We start from the raw sequence: 25,135 nt of genomic DNA on the forward strand, positions 1-25,135 counted from the left end.
ACACAAAGTGATGAGCAAAATCTGGTGTGGATTCTGGGGGAAAATTGAAATTTTCTGGATTTAAGCCTGGAAGAGATTGGACCTTTAAACTTTCACTGCAAATAAATGTGGTCACTTGGATCCCTGCCTGTATGTCCTCCCTCTTTGACATTTGTTACTAATTTTACATCTTCCCTGTGTATGACTTAAAAAAATACTCAGATCAGAAGGACTTGAATCCCTGGCATAACTCTCAAATGTGTACCTTAAAGCAGATAACATAGGCTGGAGGAAAGCATGTATAATGTAAGCAGAATTGGTCTTAGCACAGAACCCTGTGGAACTCTATAATTAGCATGATGTGGAAGCATGGTGTGTGTGACTAGTGCATTTATACACTATTCTGAATTTAATCATCTCTGGATCTCTTCCATAGCATGCCTTTGTCATGTTTTGTTAAAACATCCTGCTATATGTTCCAGCATAATTGGTCACTTCCCACTAGTTAATCCAGGGATTACTGTGATATGACTGAAATCTGTTTAATAAAATAAAAAATACAATAACTAAATGTCTGATTGTTGTAATTGCTAACAAAGTGTGGCTACTGTCTCTTTCTCCAGATCTTTACTTTCATATCTTGAGTAAAGAGTTAAAGAGTTTAAGAGTACAAAGAGTTAAATACTGTCTTTAAAACAAATGAAAATTAAAACCAGGTTAGTTTGAAAGAAAATGGTTTTTAAAATGTATTATAAAACCTCTGCCTCCTTTTTATACATCTATACTCGTGTTTTACTGACATGACCCCCCTATTGAATAGAATAGATTTAATTGTCAATGTTACAAGAACAACGAAACACAGCACAAATTTTGCCTCCGTGGGGTCAATAAAGTCTTATCTTATCTTATCTTATCTTATCTCATCTTATTCCTGGTCCCAGTTGATTAACACTGCAGTGTTAATCAACTGGGACCAGGAATAAGATGTTGGGCCCCTTGTTGTGACACTGTGGTGTAGATTGTAGTTTTATTAAATCCCGAGACACACAGAAAGAAACCAGTGATCTAGAGTTTAGAGCATCCCATACATCCACCCTCTAATAACGTATGCTTTTAGCTTACTAGATGGTAAATGTAGAATAAATGCTGGATTGCTGTATTTACAGAACAGCTATGTTTGCAGTCTCTTCACCCAGTTCTTTACTTTTATATTTTGAGTCAATTATTTGGGAGAAAGTGATTTTTTACAAAAGAGCTAAAGAAAAACGATTTTGAGAGTTTATTCATGCATGCTATGTCAGGAAAAGAACTCACAGTGTTAATATTTCATTAGGAAAATGTTAATTGTTTCTTAAATAAATTATGTAAATAAATACTAAATTATGGATACATTTTGGGTGTAATTATAATGATTAAACATCATTATAGATTTTATTGCAGACATGCGACTTTAAAGCTATATAAAACCTCTGCCGACGCACGCTCTCTCTCCGTTTTTCCATGTCCTCGCTATGTCTCTCCCTCTCCCTCCCTCTCCTGAAAGCCTCAGACGTGGCAAAGATTCACGTACTCCATTTTTCACGAACTTTCTGTGGTTTAGCCCACCGAGAAACGAAGAGAAAAAAAAAGTTCCCATATGTCTGCCTCTTATTGGCTGGTGGATTTCCGACTATCTGTGCTGATTGGATACCAGCTCTGCCCGTCAAAGCTGTATCGCGTCATTTCTGTTCTCATTGGCTGGATAGCTTTTTGCGGTTTCTGTTGACTTTCTTTTAAAAGTCGGAAAAGGTGACGAGTATCGCGAGAGTCGAGTGCCGACTGAGCGGTGAACGTGAAGAGAGAGGGCCGGGAAGAGAGGAGAAAGAGTGGACTAAAGCTACGGCCTACAGTCTAAACGGAGCCGTGTCCAAACATCCAATATGTCCTCCAGTTTTCTTTTCCGCCTGCTGTCTCTCGCCTTTTTCCAGGGCGCCGTGTGGGCCGAACAGCGGAAGCTTTCTCCAGGTAAGACCGCTGTGCGGGGTCCCCTGGTCGGCCGGGCGGACCACCGTGACCCGCTGGAGCTGTGGAGCTCCGGGTGGGTTACGGAAAGGCTGCTCATCACGTCACAAACCTTTTCACTATTTTCAGAGTTTATTCCGTTATTCAGCTACTGGGTGAGTTTAGGAAGGATGTTTATTAATTATTAAAACCGTTAGCGCCACAGGACCGTTAGCAAACTTTAACAGGGGTTTGTGTTCATGTCAGAGCAAAATGTAAATATCACAAAAAGTCTCAATAATGACCCCAAATACTCACGCGAGGGGCTCACGGTGGACCTGCTCCCTTTATAACCTCATATACTGTTATTGTAATCCCTACAGATTATTAATGATTCCCTAAACTCTGGAAAATCTTAATGTGCAACTTTGTTTCCTGAATGTTTATTTCCATTTTTCCACGTATAATCTACCACACAGCGTGGTTAACATGTATCAGTTTTAATCACAGAAACACAAAGGTACAAAGTGCTTCGCATATTGGATAAAATTCAAATATTAAAGAAAGTTAGACATCCCCACAAACAGACACATTCACGCAGGGATGCTTACATCCAGCAGTAAAGATTACAAATCACTGATCAACCCACTCAAACGAGGTTTTACAGCCTCAAATGAGAGCTGGGACTTTTAAAATAGTGTGATCATTTTGATTGAATATTTTATAATCATATTAGAATAAAGAATTTTAGTTAACTGCATTTAAATAAGTAAAACATTTATTGTAAGTGGAAAAAGCCACTGTGGGAGCCCACAGCACGTTTTATGTAGCAGGATTAATGATTTCCATCATGAACCTCTCAGTGGCAGGTCTGTGAAGCAGAATAAACGTTTTTCAAAAGAATAACCGGTTTAAATCTGATCTGTGTTTTCCATCCTGTCTTTGGTGCGTCCCTGTGAGGTTTGTATTCATGTTTATATTATTTATGTGAGGCGTTTTTAAAGGGAGCAGAGTGAGACTGACGACGAGATGTCCTTCTTGTTGTAAACCTTTTTTTTTTTAAAGTTCACAGACACTCCGATAATAACACAAAAAATAACTGAAAAAAATAGATTTTTAAATATTTGACTGAAATCTGAGGCCATTTTCACTCATTCATGGGATCCAGTTTAAAGACTTCTTTTGCTTTATCTCGAGATTAATTCATTGATCAAATCAATAATCAGTTTACAGGTTCTTCCTCCTTCAGGATCCTTGAGTATGGCTGCTTGTTTGTAGTTGAGACACAGAGTCAAACAGAAGTCCTGAGCACTGTCCTCATAGTTTTGGTCTTTTGATACATAAAAGTGAATTCTTTGCTTGCACTTTTATCCCAGTCCTGATGCTTATTCTTCAGAGGAACGCCAGGATTGTTATATTTTAGTAAAACACCGTTTTTGTGTATATAAAGAAGCTGTTAAATTGTTAATAATAGATAATCAGCTGGTGTTTTAGCTCATCTGAAGGCTTCAGATATCTGAGCTCACAAGAAGTGTCTCAGTTTTTCTCAGGTTCTGTGGCACATTTTAAACACAGCTCAGCTGAAGACGTATTTCCCTAAAACATCTCAGACAATCACAGACACAGTGAAGTTAACCCCGAGAGGCTGTACCTCTGTCACAAAGTGAGTTTGTGAACCAGTGAGAGCATCTTACTTAAACTCGCCTTCTTCTTCTGGGAGGTTGTTGTGTATCTGAGCACTTCCTCCATGTTGTGCTCAGCAGCTCTGAATCTTGTGACACTGAGCATGGCGAGTTTCTATTGGCTGAACGTAACAGAGTTTGTGTTTCATCAGTTTTTATTTATTTTTTTACATTTCTGTGACAGGAGTCATTTACAGTGTTGACTCTTCAAATTCAAATTTTATTTGTCACGTACACAGTCATACACAGTGCGATATGCAGTGAAATGCTTGGACAACTGCTCGTGACCTAAAGAAAAAAGAAAAGGCTATGAATAAGATAGGAAGTAAATATGAAAAATTAAAAAGGGTAAATTTAACTAGGAAGGAATAAAATATAAATTAAGGTTAAAAATGAAATAACTGTACAACACAAATTAGAATGAAGGGTAAATTTAACTGGGAAAGAATAAGATAAAATAACTGTACAACAAAACACACAATACACAATATAGAACGATATAAGAATGTATGAAGAAATATAAATAAATATATACACAATAACAGCAGCTGTACAAGTATTAACTGGAAATGAAGAATATAATGTCCAGTGTTGTGCAATCCACATTATGTCTTCTGCAGTGCAAATATGCTTAAAGTGATTTAAGTGATGAAGTGAAACAATGTCCAGAATGTCCAGTGTGTGTGTAAGAACTGTATGTGTGGGTCAGTACTGTGTGGTGGTGTGATTGAGAGACCGTATCGCCTGCGGGAAGAAGCTCCTCCTCCTCCTCTGTGTTGGTCTTCAGGGAGCGGAATCGCTTTCCTGACCTCAACAGAGAGAACAGTCCGTTCTTCTTCATAACTCCTGCAGATCTCTGTGGCTCTTAGTTAACCACAGTTTGTGGGCTCCTGTTTGTCCACCTGGTTTTTAAGCACTGATCATAGATTGTGGATCAGATTAAGATGTGTCCATGGGCCCAAGATGTTAATTTGGGGATCTTTCCGAGGCTCTGTGTTGTCATGTCTTCTGACACGGTGCTCCCATCAGGCTGGAAAATGCTCCTGGCAGGTTGGAAGAAGGTGGTTTTTAGTGTGGTCGGTCCTTAAAAAGCAGAACAGGGATCAGCTCAGACATGGTCGGTAGTAGGGCTGCCACAAATGATTATTTTGATCGTCGACTAGTCACCGATTATTTTTTCTATTAGTCAACTAATCAGATCATCATCCACTGGACGTAAAACGTACAGCTTATTGCACCAGCAGCATCTGCTCTTATATAACTATCATTAGCTTACAGCTTTAAGTGTTTAAGGTGCTAACTAACAATAAAGACAAGATGATAGTTTATTAAATTTTAATGACATTTGCAGATTGTTTCGGTGAAGTTTAATAAACTCCTTGCTATCTAAAATATAACAGGACACCGGAGTATATTCTCGAGCATCTCACACTTCTGATAATCAGCTGTCTGCTTGACGTTTATTCAGCTGTGTAAAAACTATAACTTTGATCTCAGCCAAACCGATTTACTCTAAAAAAAAGCCAAACAATAACATTTTTAAGTTTTCCAAGTGACTTATATATCATGTTTAACCCGAGTAGAGAATAAAAATGTCCAGATAGGTTTAACTTCAAACACCTGAACCCGGCAGGTAGTTCTGAACGGTCTGTAGGCCTGCATGCTTGCATGTGTGAGGCTCTGAACGGTTCTGCTTGTTAACACTAGCACAGTGACATTATGCAAACATTATTTGGACAAACATTAAATGTTTATGCTGATATAAACTTCATGTATTTCCTTCATATGGGCCGTTCCTGTGAAACGTTCCCTCCTGAACCCTCACAATCAGCTGTAGTACCTTCATACTATGAACTGCTTGTGTTTAAACTGTGCTGACAACGTGGAAATGTCCTGAACTTATATAGCTAAGAGGGCTATGAAACGAGTAAAAAGTGCCGCATTTGGGCCAATATTTCTTTGTACTTTGAGAGCCTGTAACCCTAAAAACACTCAGGTGGAAAATTTTTTGGCTTCATTAGAAGAAGAAAATCCCCAGTACTCGATGTTTAAGTGTTCTACTTGTCTTAAAAAATATTTGACCAAAGCTGAGAAAGAATTTGAAATGTGTTTATGATGTGCGCACTGTGCAAACTGATGTGAAAACGAAAGAAATGAGCCCACTCAGATCTGCTGCTTGGATCTGTAACATTCTCCAAGGCTCCACATCTCCGGCCTGGTCCCACAGATTCAAATCAAGGAACGGAAAAAGGAAGTCTTTACATTTTCATCATGCATGTCAGGAACATATTTCCATGAGAGTCGGCAAACACACAAACATCTTTGTAAGAAGGAGCGAAATATGAATTCGGCTCATATTTGGTTATGGAAATGATTCAGTATAAACATGGAGGGAAGACCTGGGCAGAGGTCACTTTATGGATCGTTTGTCAGGATGTGACTCGCACATCTGCTTTTGTCGTTCATTCATTAGGAAAGCAGCGTGATGAGTAAAGAGACAACAAACCCCCACAGCTGTGCGAGTGCTGTCGGGGGGGTTGTTGTCCAACACTCGAGCCACAAACAGGAAGAAACCTTCCCACCATTCAGCCTCACATGAGGATTCACACTTATTCCAGCTACAGACCTCCACAGCTGGAACTTTTGTTTATAGTTTCAGAACAAGTTAAAAAAGACCAATAAGACCAATAAAATCACTTCATCAAAGCAATCTTCTTAAAACATGATCCACCTAATCCCACCCTCATTATTTTCCTTCCCTCCCTCCTCCCCAAACCTTAAAAAGTTTGCAGAGGACGAATTTAGAAAAATGGAATTAAAAAAACTAAAAGATATCAGTTATTTAATAATTAGTCCTGAATGAATTCTGGTAGCAGCTGGATTTTTGGGAGCTGGAGCTTCTCAGCAGCTGGGTGAGCCTGAGTTAACATCTGGACAGATACAATACAAAGACCTGCGATCTACAAAGCCAAACACCCGCCATAAGATGGAGGCTGAAATCCTTCCTTTTAGTTCGAGACCCAGAGTCTGCCCTGCAGGCAGCTGCAGAGACTTTCATGGGTTGTTGACAATGCCCTTTGACACACCCCTAGGAATCTATTCTATTCAATTCAATTCAGATTTATATAGCACAAAGGCATAACAACTTTACATTTTAGGGCAAAGACCCTGCAATAATACAGTGAAAACCTCAACAGTCAGACTGAGCACTTGGCGACAGTGGGAAGGAAAACTCCTTTTTCAAAAATCTAGAAGTTCTAAAGAATAAAAACGATGGGGGTTAAAAACAGGAGAATTTCCTTCCATAGGCACTCGCTCAGCTCAGCTGAACTCAAACACAACTACCCACAGACCCTCTTCTCCTCCCCCATGCTACTCCTCCCCCATGCTACTCCTCCCCCATGCTACTCCTCCCCTCTTTGACTTTCCTTGGAATTTCAGAGGAATTCTGCTCCCAATTCCTAATAAAAAGCCTGCAGGGAAACTCTGGCAGCTGCTGGTGTCTGCAAACAGGACTGAGTGTTACCAGCATACAGCAGCAGATCCTCCAAATATTTCAATATTTGCCAAAATGGATCGTTATATATTTACGAGTTGTAAAAAAAAAACAAAAGTTCTCAGTTGATTTGACAACGTCATGCTGATCACCTGATGTGTTTGCAGAAAACTTGTTGGTCATCACCGTGGCAACAGAGGAGACGGACGGCTTCCTGCGCTTCATGAGGACAGCCCAAGAGTTCAACTACACTGTGAAGGTAACACACACACACAAGTTACACTGCTGGGTAACTTTGTGTTAAAGAGTAACCTGTTACCTGGTGAGGTTAGTGTCATTAAAGAGCAATCCATTACATCCCTGGCTGAGGTGCTGCTGATGTCTGATGCCACACAGTGCAGCTCTGACTGCAGTAAAACGTCTTTGTTTAAGGTGCAGGAACAACTCCAGCGGAGAAAAATAAAACTGTTTCTGTTTTTTTGTGCTGCAGATCCTTTAGAAACACTTTCAGTGATCACGTGAGCAGATCAGCTGTCAGAGGATTTATTGGATACAAATGAGTTTAATGATATGACGGTGGTGTACAGGTCCTGGGTCTGGGCGAGGAGTGGAAGGGAGGCGATGTCGCTCGGACGGTGGGTGGAGGACAGAAGGTGAGATGGTTGAAGAAGGAGGTGCAGAAACACTCGGAGAAGACGGAGCTCGTCATCATGTTTGTGGACAGGTAGTGTGTGTGTGTGTGTGTGTGTGTGTGTGTGTGTGTGTGTGTGTGTGTGTGTGTGTGTGTGTGTGTGTGTGTGTGTGTGTGTGTGTGTGTGTGTGTGTGTGTGTGTGTGTGTGTGTGTGTGTGTGTGTGTGTGTGTGTGTGTGTGTGAGATATACTTATCGTTCCCATCAGCTCAGTCCTGATTTCTGTCTTTTCACAGCTCTACTCCTTTATCTTGTCTCAGTTTTAGCTGCTTTTGTTGTGTCTTTACTTTTCTTTCTGACCTACTTTGACACACACGAGGACAAAGCTTTTCTCACAAAAATGAAGGATATGAATTTTCGTATTGTTCGATTAGGAGATAAACTGTGAAATCAGAGCTCAGGCACCACCTGTGACCTGTGCAGGGATTTCACTGGTTCTGAGCTCCGGTGTTGTTACTGTTAACTAAAGCTAAAGTTCAGACCAGTCCAGAAATACAAACCCAGTCACGGAGGCCTGGGGAAGGATGGGTGGCCACTGGTTGTTAGGGGAAAAATGTTTCGTGACAAGTTAGCAAATGAGTGCTGGATAAACCATGAAGATGGAAGAAGCACATGGTGCTGCACTGAAAGCTTCATTTTTTGGATCGCTTCAGTCTTTAATAGATTTCCACGGTCTCCTGTAGTTCACATAAAAGACGAGTTGCATGTAAAGACTCATTGACTACTCGCGACATGGCAGAAAAACCACACAATGGATAACTTTTGCCTTCAAAGTAAAACTTGCGACTTTAAAATGTATTGGCTGCAGTAGTAAATGTAAACTTTTACTTTGAAGGTAAGGTTCGGTCGACCTTTTTCAAGTTTGACAGTCACATGGTGGTAAATTAGCGAGCGTTTGCAGACAGGTCATCATCTTTCATGGCAATCTTCTTGCAACCAAAGCAGTCACAGGTTTGTAGTCCAGCGACCTCCAGTGGCCACTCACTAACAGTTTAGGTCGTACGAATACATTTTTTCCTAGCAGCTGGTGGTTCCCAAACAGTCTGTGTAGGTAGGGTCCAAATTGTGGACCCAAAAATAACAAATAAATTAAAATACTATTTTGGTATTGGTCAGTCTGACGGGTGCTGTCAGCCAATCGAAAGAAAAGCGTCTGGACTTCTTTAAGTTGCTTGAAGACGTTTCACCTCTCATCCGAGAAGCTTCTTCAGTTCAAAGGTCAAACGGCGGAAAGTCCCAGATTTAAACCCAGTGGGAGTTTCCCCCCAAAGAGGGACAAAGGACCCCCTGATGATCCTCCACCTAATCACATGAGCCGAGGTGTGAAAGCAGGTGTGGGTCACAATCAGCAAAGGTTTCGGGTGTGAAACCTGGCCCACCCTATCATGTGATGTCCTGAGGTCAGATGGCCCAGGATGTGAGTGGGCGTTAAGGCGTCTGGGAAGGGATCTCAAAACTGGATTATAGATGGCAGAGAGTTGGTGTCGTAAACCCCCGCCTCTGTTCAAAGATGGTCGCTCACAGTGGACATAGATGGCCTCTTTGGCTCCCACTGGGTTTAAATCTGGGACTCTACACCATTGAAACGTCTTCAAGCAACTTAAAGAAGTCCAGACGCTTTTCTTTCCAAGCTCCTTAGACTACGATGACCTGGATGACTGAGAACCTTCACAGACATACTGTCTCCCTCTTATTCTGCCAAGAGAAGCCAAGTGTAATCAATCATGATCTCTAACAGGAAGTATGTATGCTTTGGCCTTGCCCAGCTAAAATACACTATAGAACCTTCAGCACCACAAAAAATTTTAACTGAGTGAATGCATATATTTGACCCTTAGAGAGAAAAGGTTGGAGAAAATCCAAAACACAGTAAATTCAAACTCAATTGAGTTTCTTTTGGTAATGTATGATGTTTGCTGCGCAATTCTTCCACCCTGAAAAAGCCTGGGACAGTTCAAATAAATCATCCAGAATCGCCATGAATTCATGCCCTTGAAGACTATATTTAAACCTCGGACCACAACTGTAAAACTCCCATTTCCTCCAGTATAACCCAGTTGTGGAACATCACAGAGACGAGGTGATCATCTGGTAGAGAGGAGACCACAGCAGGAGCAGGAGACCCCTCTGTGTCCTGTTTTAGGTTTTGATGAACACCTTAAACTCTGTACTGGAGCTGCTGTAGGCGGTCATTACTTCAGACTTTCTGGAAAGAGACAGATAAAGTTGGGAATGAGCCACACTCGACTGTGGAGGTCTGCAGCTCACGCTGAACTCTTACTGTAATTTCTTCCATTTATTGTCCTTTAAATGTTTTATTTTTCCTGTTTACATGTAAGCTGACGTGGCTCTCACTCTTTCTAGCCACTGCTCAGTGTTCAGTCCTGATTGTTTCTGTCATAAACATGCTCTCTGTCTGCTTATCCCACACATTCAAACTTGCAAACAGTAACAGGCCCCCTCTTTCTCTTTCTCTCTCCATGCAGTTACGATGTGATCTTTGCATCGGGTCCTGAGGAGCTGCTGTCCAAGTTTTCCCGTATGGGTCACAAAGTTATTTTCTCAGCTGAGGGCTTCTGCTGGCCTGACCAGCGCCTGGCCTCCAAATACCCCGAGGTGCGTACTGGGAAACGCTACCTGAACTCAGGAGGTAAGGAGCTCGCTGCTATTCCTTTAAAATACTATAAAAAGTTTAAAGCAGTAAGTAACACACGACTTCTTGCTCTTCAGGGTTCATCGGCTATGCTCCAGAGATCAGTGCAATTGTCCAGCAGTGGAAGTACAAAGACAGCGATGATGACCAACTTTTCTACACCAGGATTTACCTGGACAAGACGCACAGGGTAAAAACAACTTCACAAACATTAAAAAAACAAAAGTAACCCACAGTTTTAAAGCCACTGTTGGAGCCACTAGAACAAGTCGCAGTCGCAACAGGAACATTTTATGTAAATACTTTTTCTGTACCAATTGTAATGTAAGTTAAAGAACAAGACCTTCTCACACTCTGTTCCCTCCAATGACAGGATAATGGCTGCAGTTCACTTTGCATTTCTTGTTACCATTAGTAACAAGTAACATTAGTCTGAGGTTGGCTCCTTTAATGTTACCTCAGGTCAAAGGTCTTTGACGTTGCAGACAAAACGAGTTAATCTGTACTGCTGGGTAAAAAACTGAATTGTTTCCAATGTTTTGAACATATTCTTAGAAAACTAGGCCAGCAGTGATTTCAGAGAAGAAGAGTTTTTGAATCTCAGATATTCTCCCAGCTTGTCATGTCTGAATTTATCTGTAAAAGTCTAAATCTTGACAAAGCTGCTCTGTTTATTATTGTCACATCAGACCAAGTTTAACATGACCCTGGATCATCGATCCCGGATCTTCCAAAACCTGAACGGAGCTGTTGGTAAGAAACACAAATATGTGAGAGCTGAGTTTACACGCGAACCAGCTGTTTCACATGTAGCAGTCTGTCTCCATCCAGCTGTTATTCAAAGAGGCTACACTCCTGTTAATGCAACTCTAAGCCTGTTGTAATGAGGGGGGAGATTAGCTACAGAGACCAAAACAACTTTTTGTATCAGGCTGTAAACATGTTTATTTCAGTCTGTGGGGGATGACTCACTTTTACAAGCACACAGTTTAAATCTGAGTAAAAAGTAGAGGATCGATAATAGAGCCCTGTGAAGCTCCACGATTTGTAAGGAAACATTCATTCTGGTTTTTGTTACTCACTCTACTGGTTACTTCATCCTGAAAACCTCTGATTTGAATGTGAAATACTTCAATTCAGATATTAAAAGGTTTATTATGCATGTGTATTCATGCCTTTCTGACATAAATCTGTCCAACTTTTTCAATGTGCTATTACTGTACTCAGGCTCTTATGAGGATATATCTTTGGTCTGACTGAATCAAGGTGTGTCGTGTTTGTTTCTACGGTAAAGTTGGACATTTTAACACGGGAGCTTATGAGGACTGACTTCCCACTGGAGCCTCAAGTGGACATTTGAGGAACTGCCGTTTCTTATTGAGCAGAAACACTTACACTACATCTCCTTTCTAGATGAGGTCGTCTTGAAATTCGAGAGGGCAAAGGTCAGAGCAAGGAATGTCGCCTACGACACGCTTCCTGTTGTTATCCATGGCAACGGACCCACCAAGGTAACACGACAATGTGATGGTAAAACCAGAGCACAGACAGATTTTGTGATCAGGAGTCAGGTGTGACGTGTTAAGCTGGGCTCACACTGCGATTTCTTTCAGTCGCATTCAGCTTCTGCTCAAACTGCACGATTGACTCACAGGGGTTAGAAGTTCATAGGTCACGAGGGTCTCACACTATACGACCCGATGCTCTGATATGACCTGAGTGCTCACACTGTGCGTCCATAAAATGAAGGTTATAACAGAAAATCTGTCGCTCTCCCTCTCTGTCTTTCACTCACACAGACACACCACCACCATCAACTTTGCTAAATTGCTAATGAAAAACATTGATCAGGCAGCTGTGATTGAGCAGCAGTGTAGATCCAACTATTTTCACGGTTGTTGTGGTCGTGATCATTTTGTGAGGTCACATGGAAAAGGCTCGGATGAGCTTTCCAAAGTTCTACAAGTTGTGCCTCCATCGCTTGTGTCCAGATCACACGCTGCACAGCTGTGCTGCTCCGTCATTTTCACCGACATCTATGTGTTTGCAGTGTGAGCGGCTGCAGTGACAACCTGTTTGAAATCCTCATGACTGTTGTGAGGATTTCAAACAGGTTTGAAATCCTCCCGACCAAGCGATTGATGGTCGTGAGGTGTTAATCGCTTCCTGTTACCCCACGTATGCACGACACACGATGAAGGCCAAACTCGGGCCGATCCCCAAAACGGTCGCACGACTGAAATATCGGCTCAAAATGGGCCAAACATGGCACAGTGTAAGCCCAGCATTAGAGTAAACCACTGTGCTGCTGTTTAAAACTAAAGACTCGTTGATCTTTAAAGCCTCACACTTGAAACTGTTCCTGCCTATCATTAAAAATCTGATTATCAAACACAACAAATATATTTAATAATTCTGCACATCTGCTTGTCTCTGCAGCTGCAGCTGAACTACCTCGGTAACTACGTCCCCACGGTGTGGACCTATGAAACCGGCTGCGGGATTTGCGACGACGACCTGCTCTTCTTCAGTGAGGTGCCTGCACCACTCTCAGTGGAGGACATAATGAGGAGAAAAGGTTTTCCTGTCAGTGTTTGAACTCTACGTGTGTGTTTGTGTGTTCAGGACGAACAGATGCCTCTGGTCTACGTCGCTGTTTTCATCGAACATGCAACTCCCTTCATGGAGGAGTTCCTGGAGCGCCTGTCCACTCTGAACTACCCAAAAACGAGGATTCGCCTCTTCATCCACAACAACGTACGATGCACACTCGCACAGAGTTCCAGTTTCACTGCTCTCACTGGAACATCAGAGGGAGGAAAAAGATTCACAATTAAAGAGTCAGAATTGTCTCACCGAGAGATTTCAGGCAACTTTGACACAAGGAAAAGGTTCCTGACTGTGGCTCAAGCAGAGAGTAGTTTGAGTAGCCTTCAACTGTGAAAAATGTTTTGCCTGTTCACTAAATTTAGAGCCAAAGTTAATTTTTGCAGCATACAGAACTTCCTTCCTGTGTCATGTGCTTTCTGACCTGTTGTGTCCCCGTACTGCAGGTCGTGTACCACGAGCGTCACATCCAGAAGTTCTGGGAGCGTCACAGGTCTCTGTTCCCAGACGCCCGGGTAGTCGGACCAGAGGAGAACCTGAAGGAGGACGAAGCCAGAACCATGGCTGTGTGAGTGCACAACCTCTAAGGACATTATAAAAACTTTAAAACAGTAAAATATAAGAAGTCCTGGAAACAGGAGATATGACACCAAAACGAAAGGTAGGTTTCAAAGATGTTATCAACACTGTCAGCAAAAGTGGTCTCAAATATGTACAAATATTTAACTATTTACATTTTTAGTACCAACCTTTTAAAACCTTTATTTATTTATTTAAAATAAGGCAGAAATAAACAGTAGTTTTCCTTCTGTGGTTTTATTTGGATTTATGTACAGCTCATATAGTCTTCATCAACTGCATGTTGCAGAACTTTGCCAACATATAAATGAAATAAAAGTGAGCAATTAATTCATCTGAAACAAAAGTTTAAATTTAGGAAAATCCAAAAGATAAGAGAAAACCTAAATCCCCAAATAAGCACCTGCAAGAGGCAGAGAATAAATTCTGAGGACAAATATACGCTACAGTCAGGGAAACAATCAGGGAATCGGGAGGAAGACAAAGACAGGAAATAAAAGGACAAAAGACACGCAAAGATCAGGAAAATAAAGGTAGAAATATTGACGAGACAGAGAAACATAAAAAACATGGAAAAACAACCAGGAATTGAGCACTGCTGTATACAACCTTGAACCTTGAATCTCTTTCTTTCCTTAAAACCCAGCATTAGCAACCAGGACTTGTCCTGCTTTAAAGTTCCTGCCATTTAAAGACGGAAATGAGGCAGAACAAAACACTTAAATTGCTCTGTGAAGCATATTTATAAACCAGGAAGTTAAATCTGTTTAATGAGAGGAGCGTATTTAGAACAATTACATTAAAAAAAGGTCAGATTCCTTCTGTAGTAAGATAAAAAAACACGTCTGACCATCACCTTTATGGAAACTCTCTAAATACGAAGGTAATGAACCTTCCTGGCTGTTTGTTTGTTTGACTGCAGCGAGGTGTGTAAGAAGGATCCAGAGTGCGACTACTACTTCAGCATCGACTCCGATGTGGCTTTGACGAACCCCGACATCCTGAGGATCCTGGTGGAGGAGAACAAGTACGTAGAAGCTGTGTTTACACCGTCAGTAAAACCCTGAGCATATCTGCACTGGATGAGACTCAAAAACTAAAAAGACTACAAAAAATGTCGCATATTTGTTGATAAGTTTTTAAAAACTGACAGCCAAATATTTAAATGCTTCAGGCCAACGAGGGTTTCGTTGTGGAGATTCAGCTTATGATCAGGACTTCTTCATGGTGACTGATCCAGGATGGATCATTTCAGATTTTCTTTTTCGTGACGTTTGGTTCGTTTTTGCTATTTTCCTCCTGCCCTATGATGGTATTTGTGTCCAGACTATCACTCCAAGGTCAAATTCAGCTTTCCTAAACAGCTCTGACACGAACCGAGAGCTCAGGCCACATTTTGCCTCAACGTTCATTGCAGGCTCTACCCCAAATCAAGATACTATCCCAAGCTCTAATACAGATCTCTTCCAGCTTAGACATTAACCCCCAAAGCTCAGTCCAGACTCTGCGCCAAGGTACCATCTAGACCCTAATAGCATAGAGGGTGTACGAGACGATGACCATTAGTGTAAACCCAAGGTTCAGTTCAAGCTGTCTGGAGTTTAATGGATGCCTGAATGTTAACAGCAACACTGATTATTCTACTGGAGCCAAATAACTTTGACTATTTTGAGCTCTCACTGTTTGATTTTAAAAACGGCTAATGGCTTCAGACTAAAGGAACCTGCGTCACTCTTCTATTTTAATACTCTCAGACTACTTTCTGCTACTTTTTTCCAGATATTAGGCGCTATGTGTAAACACCTCAGTACTCAGGCTTTATGTTAGATTCTGTTGGTTTTTATTTTAATGCAGTTCCCTGAAATCCTTTGCTGTTCTTGCAGGTCTGTCATAGCACCCATGCTGTCCAAACACGGAAAGCTGTGGAGTAACTTCTGGGGCGCTCTAAGCCCTGAAGGATACTACTCCAGATCTGAAGATTACATTGAGATCGTCCAGGGCAAGAGGGTGTAAGTAACACACAGAAACTGGTTAATGCTGCCTATTGTGGCCCAGTACACTGTCACAAAAGAGATCATTTCAAGTTGAAATAAAGGTTAAATGAATGAAACAGAAGCACAAAACCCACCTATAGCTGTTTATCCATTTCTAAATTTTAAGGTAATAAAAAACGGGTCAAACTGATTCAGTGATTTTATTTTAGATTGTTCTATCGGTTTGTCTTAAATTTTCCATTATTTAGTGACTAGATATGTCATAATGAAAATAATAATAATGATGTATATTCAAAAAGTATGTGTTGCAGTTGGTGTGTTCAGATTTTAATTGTAAAAAATATGAGAGATTCTACATATGTTTTTAGTTTTTTCATTGAACGAATGAGCCCTCATGTGAAAGCGAGTGATTTCTAGTATCCAGTGAAGAGGTGGCTGTTTAACATCTGGTTAAACCCAAACCAACCCCAACCTTAGATGGGCTTCCCATTAAAGAAAAAAAGTGATTCTTCTCCTACTTTCAGCTGATCTCTTGCTCTTAAGTGCCACGGTTGTGTTTCCAGCTGTTGAGATTTTGCTTTGGCTGTTGTTTTGGGGTCACTGGTGTTTCAGTTTCTTTGATCCCTGTGCCAGATTCTATAGCATAGATAACCAAATGTGGGATTCAAACACGCAAAAATGGCAAAAAAAAAAAAAAGCATTTGGCAGATTAGAAAAAGTCCAGAAAGTCAGCAAGTCCAACTACAGATGAATCCATAAGACATAAGAACCAGCACCAAACTCTGAGACGCGACATCCCGTCTGTAAAACAACCTTCTGCCTGTGTTTGTGCAGAGGTCTGTGGAATGTGCCGTACATCACTCAGGTCTACCTGATCAAAGGCAGCGTGCTGCGGACTAAACTGTCCCAGGTGAGCCTGTATATGGATGAAGGGGGCATGGACGCTGACATGGTGTTCTGCAGGAGCATCCGAGACCAGGTAACACAAACGTTCTCTGCTTTTAACTGTAAGCACAGTCAGAGTGGATTACAAAAAAGCTCTTTTGTAAGCAGCAATGATGTTGTTTCATTGAACTTTATACAAACAAAACTTAATATGTCCACAGGGAGTCTTCATGTATGTGTCCAACCGTGACGAATTCGGCCGTTTGGTGGCCTCGTCCAATTACAACACGTCCAGGCTCCACCCAGACATGTGGCAGATCTTCGACAACCCTGTGGTCAGGAAAATGTACATGAACACTCAAATTAGATGATGTGGGTAAAGCTAAAACAACTCGGACTGTCTGTCTGTATTTGCAGGACTGGAAGGAGAAGTACGTCCACGAAAACTACTCCAAGATCTTTGAAGATGAGAAGACTTATGTAGAGCAGGTAATAAAGTGAGGAAGGGGAATCGGGAACCAGAGGCAAAAAAACCCCACCTCCCATGTAGAGTATTTTCAGATTATTATTAATGATTGTTACAGAATCATCGTGGCTTTAACAATCTCTCTGTATTTCAGCCCTGTCCAGATGTTTACTGGTTTCCAGCTTTCTCAGACAAAATGTGTGACCATATGGTAGAAACCATGGAAGACTGTGGCGAGTGGTCTGGTGGAACGCACAAGGTAAACACTTATTCTAACTGTCACACAAGGGCAGAAGTAAGTACTAAGACTTAACAGTTTTGTGTTTTCTGTGTTTCTAGGATGAGCGTCTGGCTGGCGGTTATGAAAATGTCCCAACTGTGGATATCCACATGAACCAGATCGGCTTTGAGAAGGAGTGGCTCAAGTTCCTCAAAGATTATATTTCCCCTGTCACTGAGAAACTCTATCCTGGCTACTATCCCAGGGTACGGTAAAAGCCTAACCCCAGTCTCACGTTCAGACTCCCTACCCCACCAAGGAGTTCAGTCCACAACCTCCCTCACGGGAGAGCCCAGAGCTTACTCCAAAGTATAGTTTACACTCTAACCTAAGGGTTCAATTCAAGACTTTGTGTCAAAGTATTGCTCAGGAGATCCTAATCCCACAGTACAGTTTAGACCCTCTGAGTCCACACTTTAGCCTAAAGTGTAGTTTAGATCCAAACCCTAGGTTTAGACTCTATACCAAGGTACTGTCAAGACCCTTAAGCTAAGATACAGACCAGACGTTAACCAGAGGGTCGGGTCCAGACTCAACATTAAGGTTAGAGTCACCCCATGGGTTGAGTACTGTCCACACCATAACCATAATGTTCAAGTTCCAGATACGCTTATCATTCAGAGCCTTCCTCTAAGGTAGGGTGCACACCCTGAACACAAGGTGCAGTCCAAATTCTACATCAGAATAACTCCTTACCGTCCTCAGGTTCTCTCAAGACCTTACCCAAAGTTCAGCCCAGAAATATCTCATGATCTCAGACCGATGCTTACCTCGAAATTAATCCCAGATATTGATCCACTACAAAGGTTTTGACAGTGCAGGCATTACAGAAAAAAAACCTCAGTATCTGCCCCAGGGTACAGTCAGGGTACACTGTGCTCTACTGCACTCTCTAGTGCACTCTAAGAGAATACAAATTCACAATGCTAAGGAGCTATACATTAATCATGTTTTTCTTTAGAAAGTTTCCGAGTCAGATTTTTATCTGATGTTGGGAACATTGTTGTGTTTGTGCCGTCTTTTGTTAATCCTCTTAAAAATGATCTGGTACTGTCTACATGCAGGCTCAAGCCATTATGAACTTTGTGGTGCGTTACCGTCCAGATGAGCAACCGTTATTGCGGCCACATCATGACTCCTCCACCTTCACTATCAACATTGCCTTGAACAGGAAGGACATTGACTACGAGGTAACGCAGCCTGCTGATCTAAAGAAGCCAAAGAACATGCTATCCTGAATAATTTCCCTAAAGCCCTGCCTTTCTTAATGCAACATGTGTACTTGTGTCAGGGTGGAGGTTGCAGGTTCCTGCGGTACGACTGTAAGGTGGAGTCTCCTAGGAAGGGCTGGTCCTTCATGCACCCAGGTCGACTGACACACTACCACGAAGGCCTGCGCGTCACCAAAGGGACCAGATACATCATGGTGTCCTTTGTCGACCCCTAAACGTACAGAGCGTGTGCATAAAAGGCTGCTGGTGTGTCTGCGTGAGCATGAGAAGATTAGCCAACCTCATCATCATATTCATAATGGAGGAAAAGACGTGATGACCTTGAATGCATCATGTTATTATTTCACTGTGTCCTTATTTCAGGTGTACATAAGATTTGACTTATCATCGCTGACATTTCAGAGTTTTCTGTTTTTTACCTTGTTTTTATTCCTGACACTAGTGAAGCAAATAAAAACGGGAGATTTGTGGTCTCGAAGGCATCGCTGTCGGACATTTCAAAATAAGAGTCTCATGCTTAAATTCAGTTGTCACCGTGCTGCCTTACGTTTAAACGTTAACTAAATCTATGCAAGCAAAACACTCCAAGTTGTTTCAACAATCAGCTGTTACACTCCAAACTCTAAAAGATTAATGCCACCTGTTGTGCCAAGTAGAGGGTGTTACCCGTATTAGTGATGTGCTCGAGGGTAAATCCACCTCAAAGACAAGTCGGCTGGATTTGAGCATCAATATTCTAGACGTGCAAATCCTCAATATCAGTTAATATGATACAGAGAAGAAAGATGGGTATAAAGATGCTTTAAAGAAAACCGTGTGAATGATGTGCCAAGAAGTCTATATGTTTGGTAAAAGTCTGTAAAAACAAGATTTAAGCAACTGGAGCTCCACTTTGAGGAGTTTTTAGGCTCTTACTTTGTAAACTCTAAAGGCCTTTTATGTATTTGTTTTATTCTTTGTTGTTTATTCTTGTTTTTAAAATTTACATGTCCTCCTTAGGTTTCCATGGGGCAGTCATCATTAGGGTGTGAAGCGCTGCCTCCTCTTGCAGGATTATGTCTTTATTTAAAAAATGCTGTGATGGTTTTTAGTCTGTTTGAGGTGCAGTGTTTCCACCCAGCCTCTGGTTTTCTTCTATACGTGCCTGTTTATCAAAAGTCTCTGGCTTTGTAAAAACTGCATTAAATTATTTGTTGATGACTGACTGAATAAAGTTTTGAGATTTTAATAAAAAAAAAGACCTGTCACATAGTTTAAGTAGTCCTTTTTTGGGGCTATCAAACTGTCAAGAAAACGACTCTGATTTTTACTCTAGTATTTATGTTTTTACTTTAAGAATATTCTTATTTACTTTTGCGAGTTTGTGCTGGTGGCACTAACTGGCAGTACTTGTCTGACTGCAGTACCAGTATTTCCCCCACTCAGTGCACTGTTACTGCACCATCCTATGTTACAAATTGGTATTACAGAAAAGTATGACCTGGCCTGTCTGGAGTCAAAATAAAGAATTTAAATACAGGTGTAGCCAAGGTGATGTTACCTACAGCTTTGAAGCCTTGATTTTAGTGCTTTTGCCACCACTATATTAATTTTTTTCTAATTGCATCACACAGAGACAATCTGTTGAGTAGCATCCAAAAAAAACTATTTCACTCACAAACCTGGAGAATAAATTTCTTGGACACTGTGTCAATTGATTGCATAGGAGCCGTATTATTGGTTAGAAAATTGCACTAAAAATGGTGCAAAACTGTCAGTTAGGTGCAGTGAAGTCTAACAGACAGCTAACCTTAAAATCCTAACCCCTGAAAGCGTACCTTCACTCTGTGCTGATTGGTGGATCTCTGGTCCACGGAAGCAGCAAAAGAAATCTTTGAAATGGACATTTTAATTGAAAACAGCATTTTGATTCAAAGGATTGCACACAGTACATTTACCCCAGTATTTTAAACCCTGATGTCTAATATAAATAATACAACTTTTAAAGATCATATATATGTGACAGCAAGTGGAATCCTAATCTACCAATCAGTATTGGGGAAAAAACTGGTCAAGAGAGAAAAAGTTCAAGAACTGCTCTTTAGACGCTCCCGGCTGAGCTATATCCACAGCAATAGCCACGCAAGTACCTTAATTATTCAATTCAACATTTACCTCTTGGATATCAGCTTTCACTCCTTATACCTTTGAGCTTTAGTATTCAGAACTCTGAAGTGGTGAGACAAGATACCCTAGCAACAGCAAAGTCATGGATTGAAGTCCACACTCCAGCCTGCATAACCAGACATTTGGTTAAATTAATGATTTTTTTCTTTCTCTAAAAATGAACTGAACATTTTTAATTGATGAACAAATATAAATCTGCAGAGCCTTGTTCTGTACTTTATTTCAGGGTCTTCTACATGGCTCAGGAGTTGGTGAGGGGTGATGAGTTTTTACACTTTCAGCATTCATAACATTTAGCTTGTGACACTGTATTTACATAATTATTAATACGGAGAATTAGAGTTCATAGTCTGGTTGACACGTTGCTCATAAAGTCAGCGAGAAACCCTCGGATTGGCCGGTTTGGTGGGTGTAGTGGAGTCAGACGCCTGAAAAGAAAAATTAAAGAATTTAATTCAGATCATTTAATTCCTTTAAATGTATCCTTTCCTAACTTTGTCTCAGAAAACCGACACATCCCTGGTTGCTTTAGGAAGTCACTCTTTGGATGGCCCCAGTGCTGAACCATATCTGCAGGTTTACAAGTAACACATGCCGCCATCCAGACGGCACCTTTCTTACTCCAGCAAGACGATGCTAAATCAAATTCTAGTAATGAGTAAAGCTGTTAAACTGGCCTGTCTGTCCAGAACCGTCAGCCACTAGAAGCATCTCAAACTCTATGAAATCAAAGTAGGACTATATGGAGCAACTGAAATACATCAGTGGAAAGATTTGCCTTTCAAAGGATTACAGGTGATGAGATATTTTTTAAACATAAACAAAATTTCTCAGTGTCATCGTTTCACACATTGGTTATGAATGTTATAAAATAAATGGATAAAATAAATAAAGGCTTTAAAATGTTTCTGAATCTTTACATCATGGCTGCTGTGTTGTAAGGTTTTAATAAAGTTAGTTTGTAGTCTTAATGAAAAGAAGGAAAGCTGGAGAGCCAGACGGAGAAACGTTGTTTCTGCTCACCTGTCTTGATGCTCTTCCTCGCCCTGAGAAAACGGTGGTCATTCCCTTTTGCGCGGGGACGTGTCGGAGGGAGCGGTTTTTGGATTCCTTCAGTTCAGAAAGGAGCTCGGGGCTGGACAGTGACAGACGAGCTGAACAAAGACAATAATTTTAGTTTTCATATGGGTCCAACCAAATCTCTAAAACACGAAATGCCACACCCAAGAGTGGAGCCTGTTTGTTTTACATCAGCACAATAAACCACTAACAGCTCGCCAAAGTCTCTCAGAGATATGTTTTCTATTAATGGGTCCTCTCCACCAGGGCGAGCTAGTCACTTCACATAGGTTAGGACAGTACTTCCAGCCGGCTCACCTTGTCTGTCCTTGAAGCCAGGGGACGGCGAGGTGGATGAAGAACTGGAGGGGGAGGAGGAAGGAGTGAGGCTGAAGGGGGAGGCCACAGGGGAGGTGGTGGAGGAAACCCCGCTGGATTCACTGTCGTCGCTGTGAGGCTTAAATTTGTTCCGACACTCTGGAAAGACAAAGATAAGACATTTGTGGCTGTTTGTGCTTGAGATTTGGGGTTTTGCAATTCTTCTGTGGTAGTTTGATACAGAAACCCAGGACCACCCGGGCCCCTCAGGGCCCTGTTTCAGGTTCTGTTCAGTTATCCATCAACACAAAATTGAGCCTTGGAAAAAGGTTACCTCTTAGAAACTCTGCTTGCAGCTCAGGACTTCTGAGAGACAGAGTAAAAGGAGGAGGAGGGGGAGAGGATGAAGAGGAGTTCAGCTGGCTTTGTTTCCCAGCTCTGATCGAGGTAGATGTTGATGCCGGTGATGGTGATGATGGAGGAGGTGGTGCTGAAGAATTCATGATGAACACCTGCAGTGAGACAAGCTTTAGTGAAGTTTTAATATATACATTTACTTATAAACAACATTTCACAGATAGTTTTTCAATTTAACTGAATTTTGTTTATATAACATCACCTCAAGGTGCTTTATATTGTAGGGTAAAGACCCCAACAATAGCACAGTGGCACACTGAGAAAAAAACTCCCTTTTAACAGGAAGAACAGCTTTTCTCAAATCTTTGACAAGAAACGACGGCCTGGATACCAATCCACAATGTTCAGGTGAGGATGAGTCCAGGTGAGATTGTTTCTTGGGTTTTGAATTAAAAACATTTAGTACAGTGATGTGGGAAGCACACCTGCAGGGCTCGATGAAAGTTTCATTTTGCCTGTCAGATCAGTGGTACTCAAAGGGGTTTTGAAAACAATCCAGATTTAAAGAACAAGAAAAATCAGTAACAGAGTGAGCAGATGAAGGCACAGCATTTTTGCCAACATTTTATTTTATTTTATTTACCAAATAAATACAATTTATTTTTAATAATAAAAGTAAGAAATGTTAGAGAATACCTGTTAAAGAACACGTGTAAGTATGAAAAAGCAGGAGATACCTGTCTGCTTAATTTTATTAAAAGGACATTAAGCTTTCTTTTACTGAACAATATAATACTGATAAAATATGCGGACTCCCTTTTCTCATTCCTTCACATGATGCACTTTTCATTCGGTGGTTTGGACCTTCTAACTGCAGACGAGCTTCATTTATCCAAAAGAAATGACTCTTTGAATGCCTGTCTGTTCATTAAAATCTCTAACAAACATTTCTGCATCCAATACTGACTCTAACTTAACATTAAACAAATCCGATAAAGTTCAGTGGCATGCTGGATGATAATATGCTGACTGAATAACTGTTTAGGAAGGGTAAGCTCTGTATTAAAAGACAGACACAGACAAAACAGACAGAACTATGTTTTGTGATGGGAAGGTCTTTCACACAGCCCATGTGAGAAAACCAGATCTATGGTGTCCTACCGAAAATAAACTCAGTAACATGCCTCACAAAATGATATGACTCCATAATATTCATAATTTGAGGTGCAGGGGAACAACCTGCTTCATCAATTTACCATTAAAACAAAACTATGTCCAACCTTAAAATGGAAGATTAAAAAAATGTCCAGGAGGAGAAGAACAACAGAATAATAAACAGGTTCTAGATTATAATTGTCTCTTTATACTGTTTTGTTCTTTAATTCTTTCATATTTACTTTATTGTGTAGAAGTATGGGGAAATCATTGTAAAAACATGCTAAATTCTCTTTTTATATTACAGAAAAGTGCATTTTGTATAATACACTGAGTTGGGTATCTTCATCATACAAATTTCTTATTTTTACATTACATTTTACAATTTTTTATTTAAGTTTTGAAAACTCCGTGACTTGGTTAATTACAACATAGCACAGATAATGTTTAGAGCTAGAAATAATCTATTACCAATCAATATTCAAAATCGTTTCAACGAGAGAGATGGAGGCTATAATCTGAATGGGAATAAGATTTTTAAAAGATTTTTAAATAAGATTTGTGTGTCTGTGTGTAGGGCTCAATTGTGGAATGGGTTAGGGGCTAAGCACAACCAATGTCCAAACATCCAGAAATTTAACGTTCAGTGTATAAAGATATGGCTTTCATGCTGTACAGGGATGAGGGCAGCATTAAGCTACAAGAGGTGTACTGGCGACTGTCAAGCCTTTGAGTCGCCGAGTGCGAATGCTGTTTGTTGATTACAGTTCAGCGTTTAACACAATAGTGCCCTGCAGACTGTTCACAAAGCTGAGGGATCTGGGACTTAACAGCCGTCTGTGTGCATGGGTGTTGGACTTCCTCACTGGCAGAACTCAGGTGGTGAGGGTGGGCAGGTGCTTCTCCAACAGCATCACCATCAACACAGGAGCACCTCAGGGATGTGTCCTCTCGCCACTGCTCTACTCCCTCTACACTTCAGACTGTGTGGCCACCCATGGCTCCAACACCATTGTGAAGTTTGCTGACGACACAGTGGTGTTGGGTGCCATCTCCAACAACGATGAGGCGGCCTCCAGAGAGTGATCCGTACAGCAGAACGCTGCTGCAGGATTGCTCTCCCCCCGCTTCAGGACACCTACACCAGGAGATGCCGGACTAGAGCAGTGCAGATACTGAAGGACCCGTCCCATCCTGGCAACAAACTGTTCCAACTTCTGCAATCTGGTAGAAGGTTCCGCATCTTCCGGGCAAGGACAGAGAGACTCAAGAGGAGCTTCTATCCCCAAGCCATCCGTGCCCTAAACACACACACCCGCCCTCTCACATCATCTATAATTGACTGAGACAGGACTCTCTTCCAGACACTCTAAACCAAGGCACAATGTACATTTCAATTCCTTTAATTTTAAATATGTTTATATTGTCTATCCTGTAAAATAGTCAGATGTCTATTCATATTAATGTACAGAATTCACCTGCTTGCTGCTACTACTGCACATTCACCCAGTGTATATACTATATGTATGTGTGTGTGTATATATATATATATATATA

General features: G+C 41.1%; 2 protein-coding genes across 2 annotated transcripts; one reads left to right on the forward strand and one right to left on the reverse strand.

Moving 5' to 3' along the window:
* The first annotated feature begins 1,770 nt into the window (after positions 1–1,770).
* Positions 1,771–19,770, forward strand: LOC120741591 (multifunctional procollagen lysine hydroxylase and glycosyltransferase LH3-like). Its single transcript, XM_040044563.1, has 19 exons — positions 1,771–1,983; positions 7,305–7,396; positions 7,725–7,861; positions 10,314–10,477; positions 10,558–10,670; positions 11,170–11,233; positions 11,894–11,991; positions 12,920–13,015; positions 13,106–13,237; positions 13,534–13,655; positions 14,589–14,693; positions 15,550–15,675; positions 16,495–16,639; positions 16,767–16,880; positions 16,963–17,034; positions 17,166–17,270; positions 17,351–17,497; positions 18,356–18,481; positions 18,583–19,770. Exons 1-19 carry the CDS (start codon positions 1,899–1,901, stop codon positions 18,736–18,738), a joined length of 2,199 nt encoding a protein of 732 aa, XP_039900497.1. The 5' UTR covers positions 1,771–1,898; the 3' UTR covers positions 18,739–19,770.
* A 573-nt stretch (positions 19,771–20,343) lies between these two features.
* Positions 20,344–22,961, reverse strand: LOC120741592 (putative protein TPRXL). The gene is made up of 4 exons (XM_040044564.1): positions 22,401–22,961; positions 22,067–22,225; positions 21,713–21,843; positions 20,344–21,117 (listed from the first exon to the last, which is right to left on the reverse strand). The coding sequence occupies exons 1-4, from the start codon at positions 22,567–22,569 to the stop codon at positions 21,064–21,066; spliced, it is 513 nt and encodes a 170-aa protein (XP_039900498.1). The 5' UTR covers positions 22,570–22,961; the 3' UTR covers positions 20,344–21,063.
* Positions 22,962–25,135: the final 2,174 nt, after the last annotated feature.

Source organism: Simochromis diagramma, unplaced genomic scaffold (genome assembly GCF_900408965.1).
Source record: "Simochromis diagramma unplaced genomic scaffold, fSimDia1.1 OVJJ01000326.1, whole genome shotgun sequence".
Lineage (NCBI taxonomy): Eukaryota > Metazoa > Chordata > Actinopteri > Cichliformes > Cichlidae > Simochromis > Simochromis diagramma.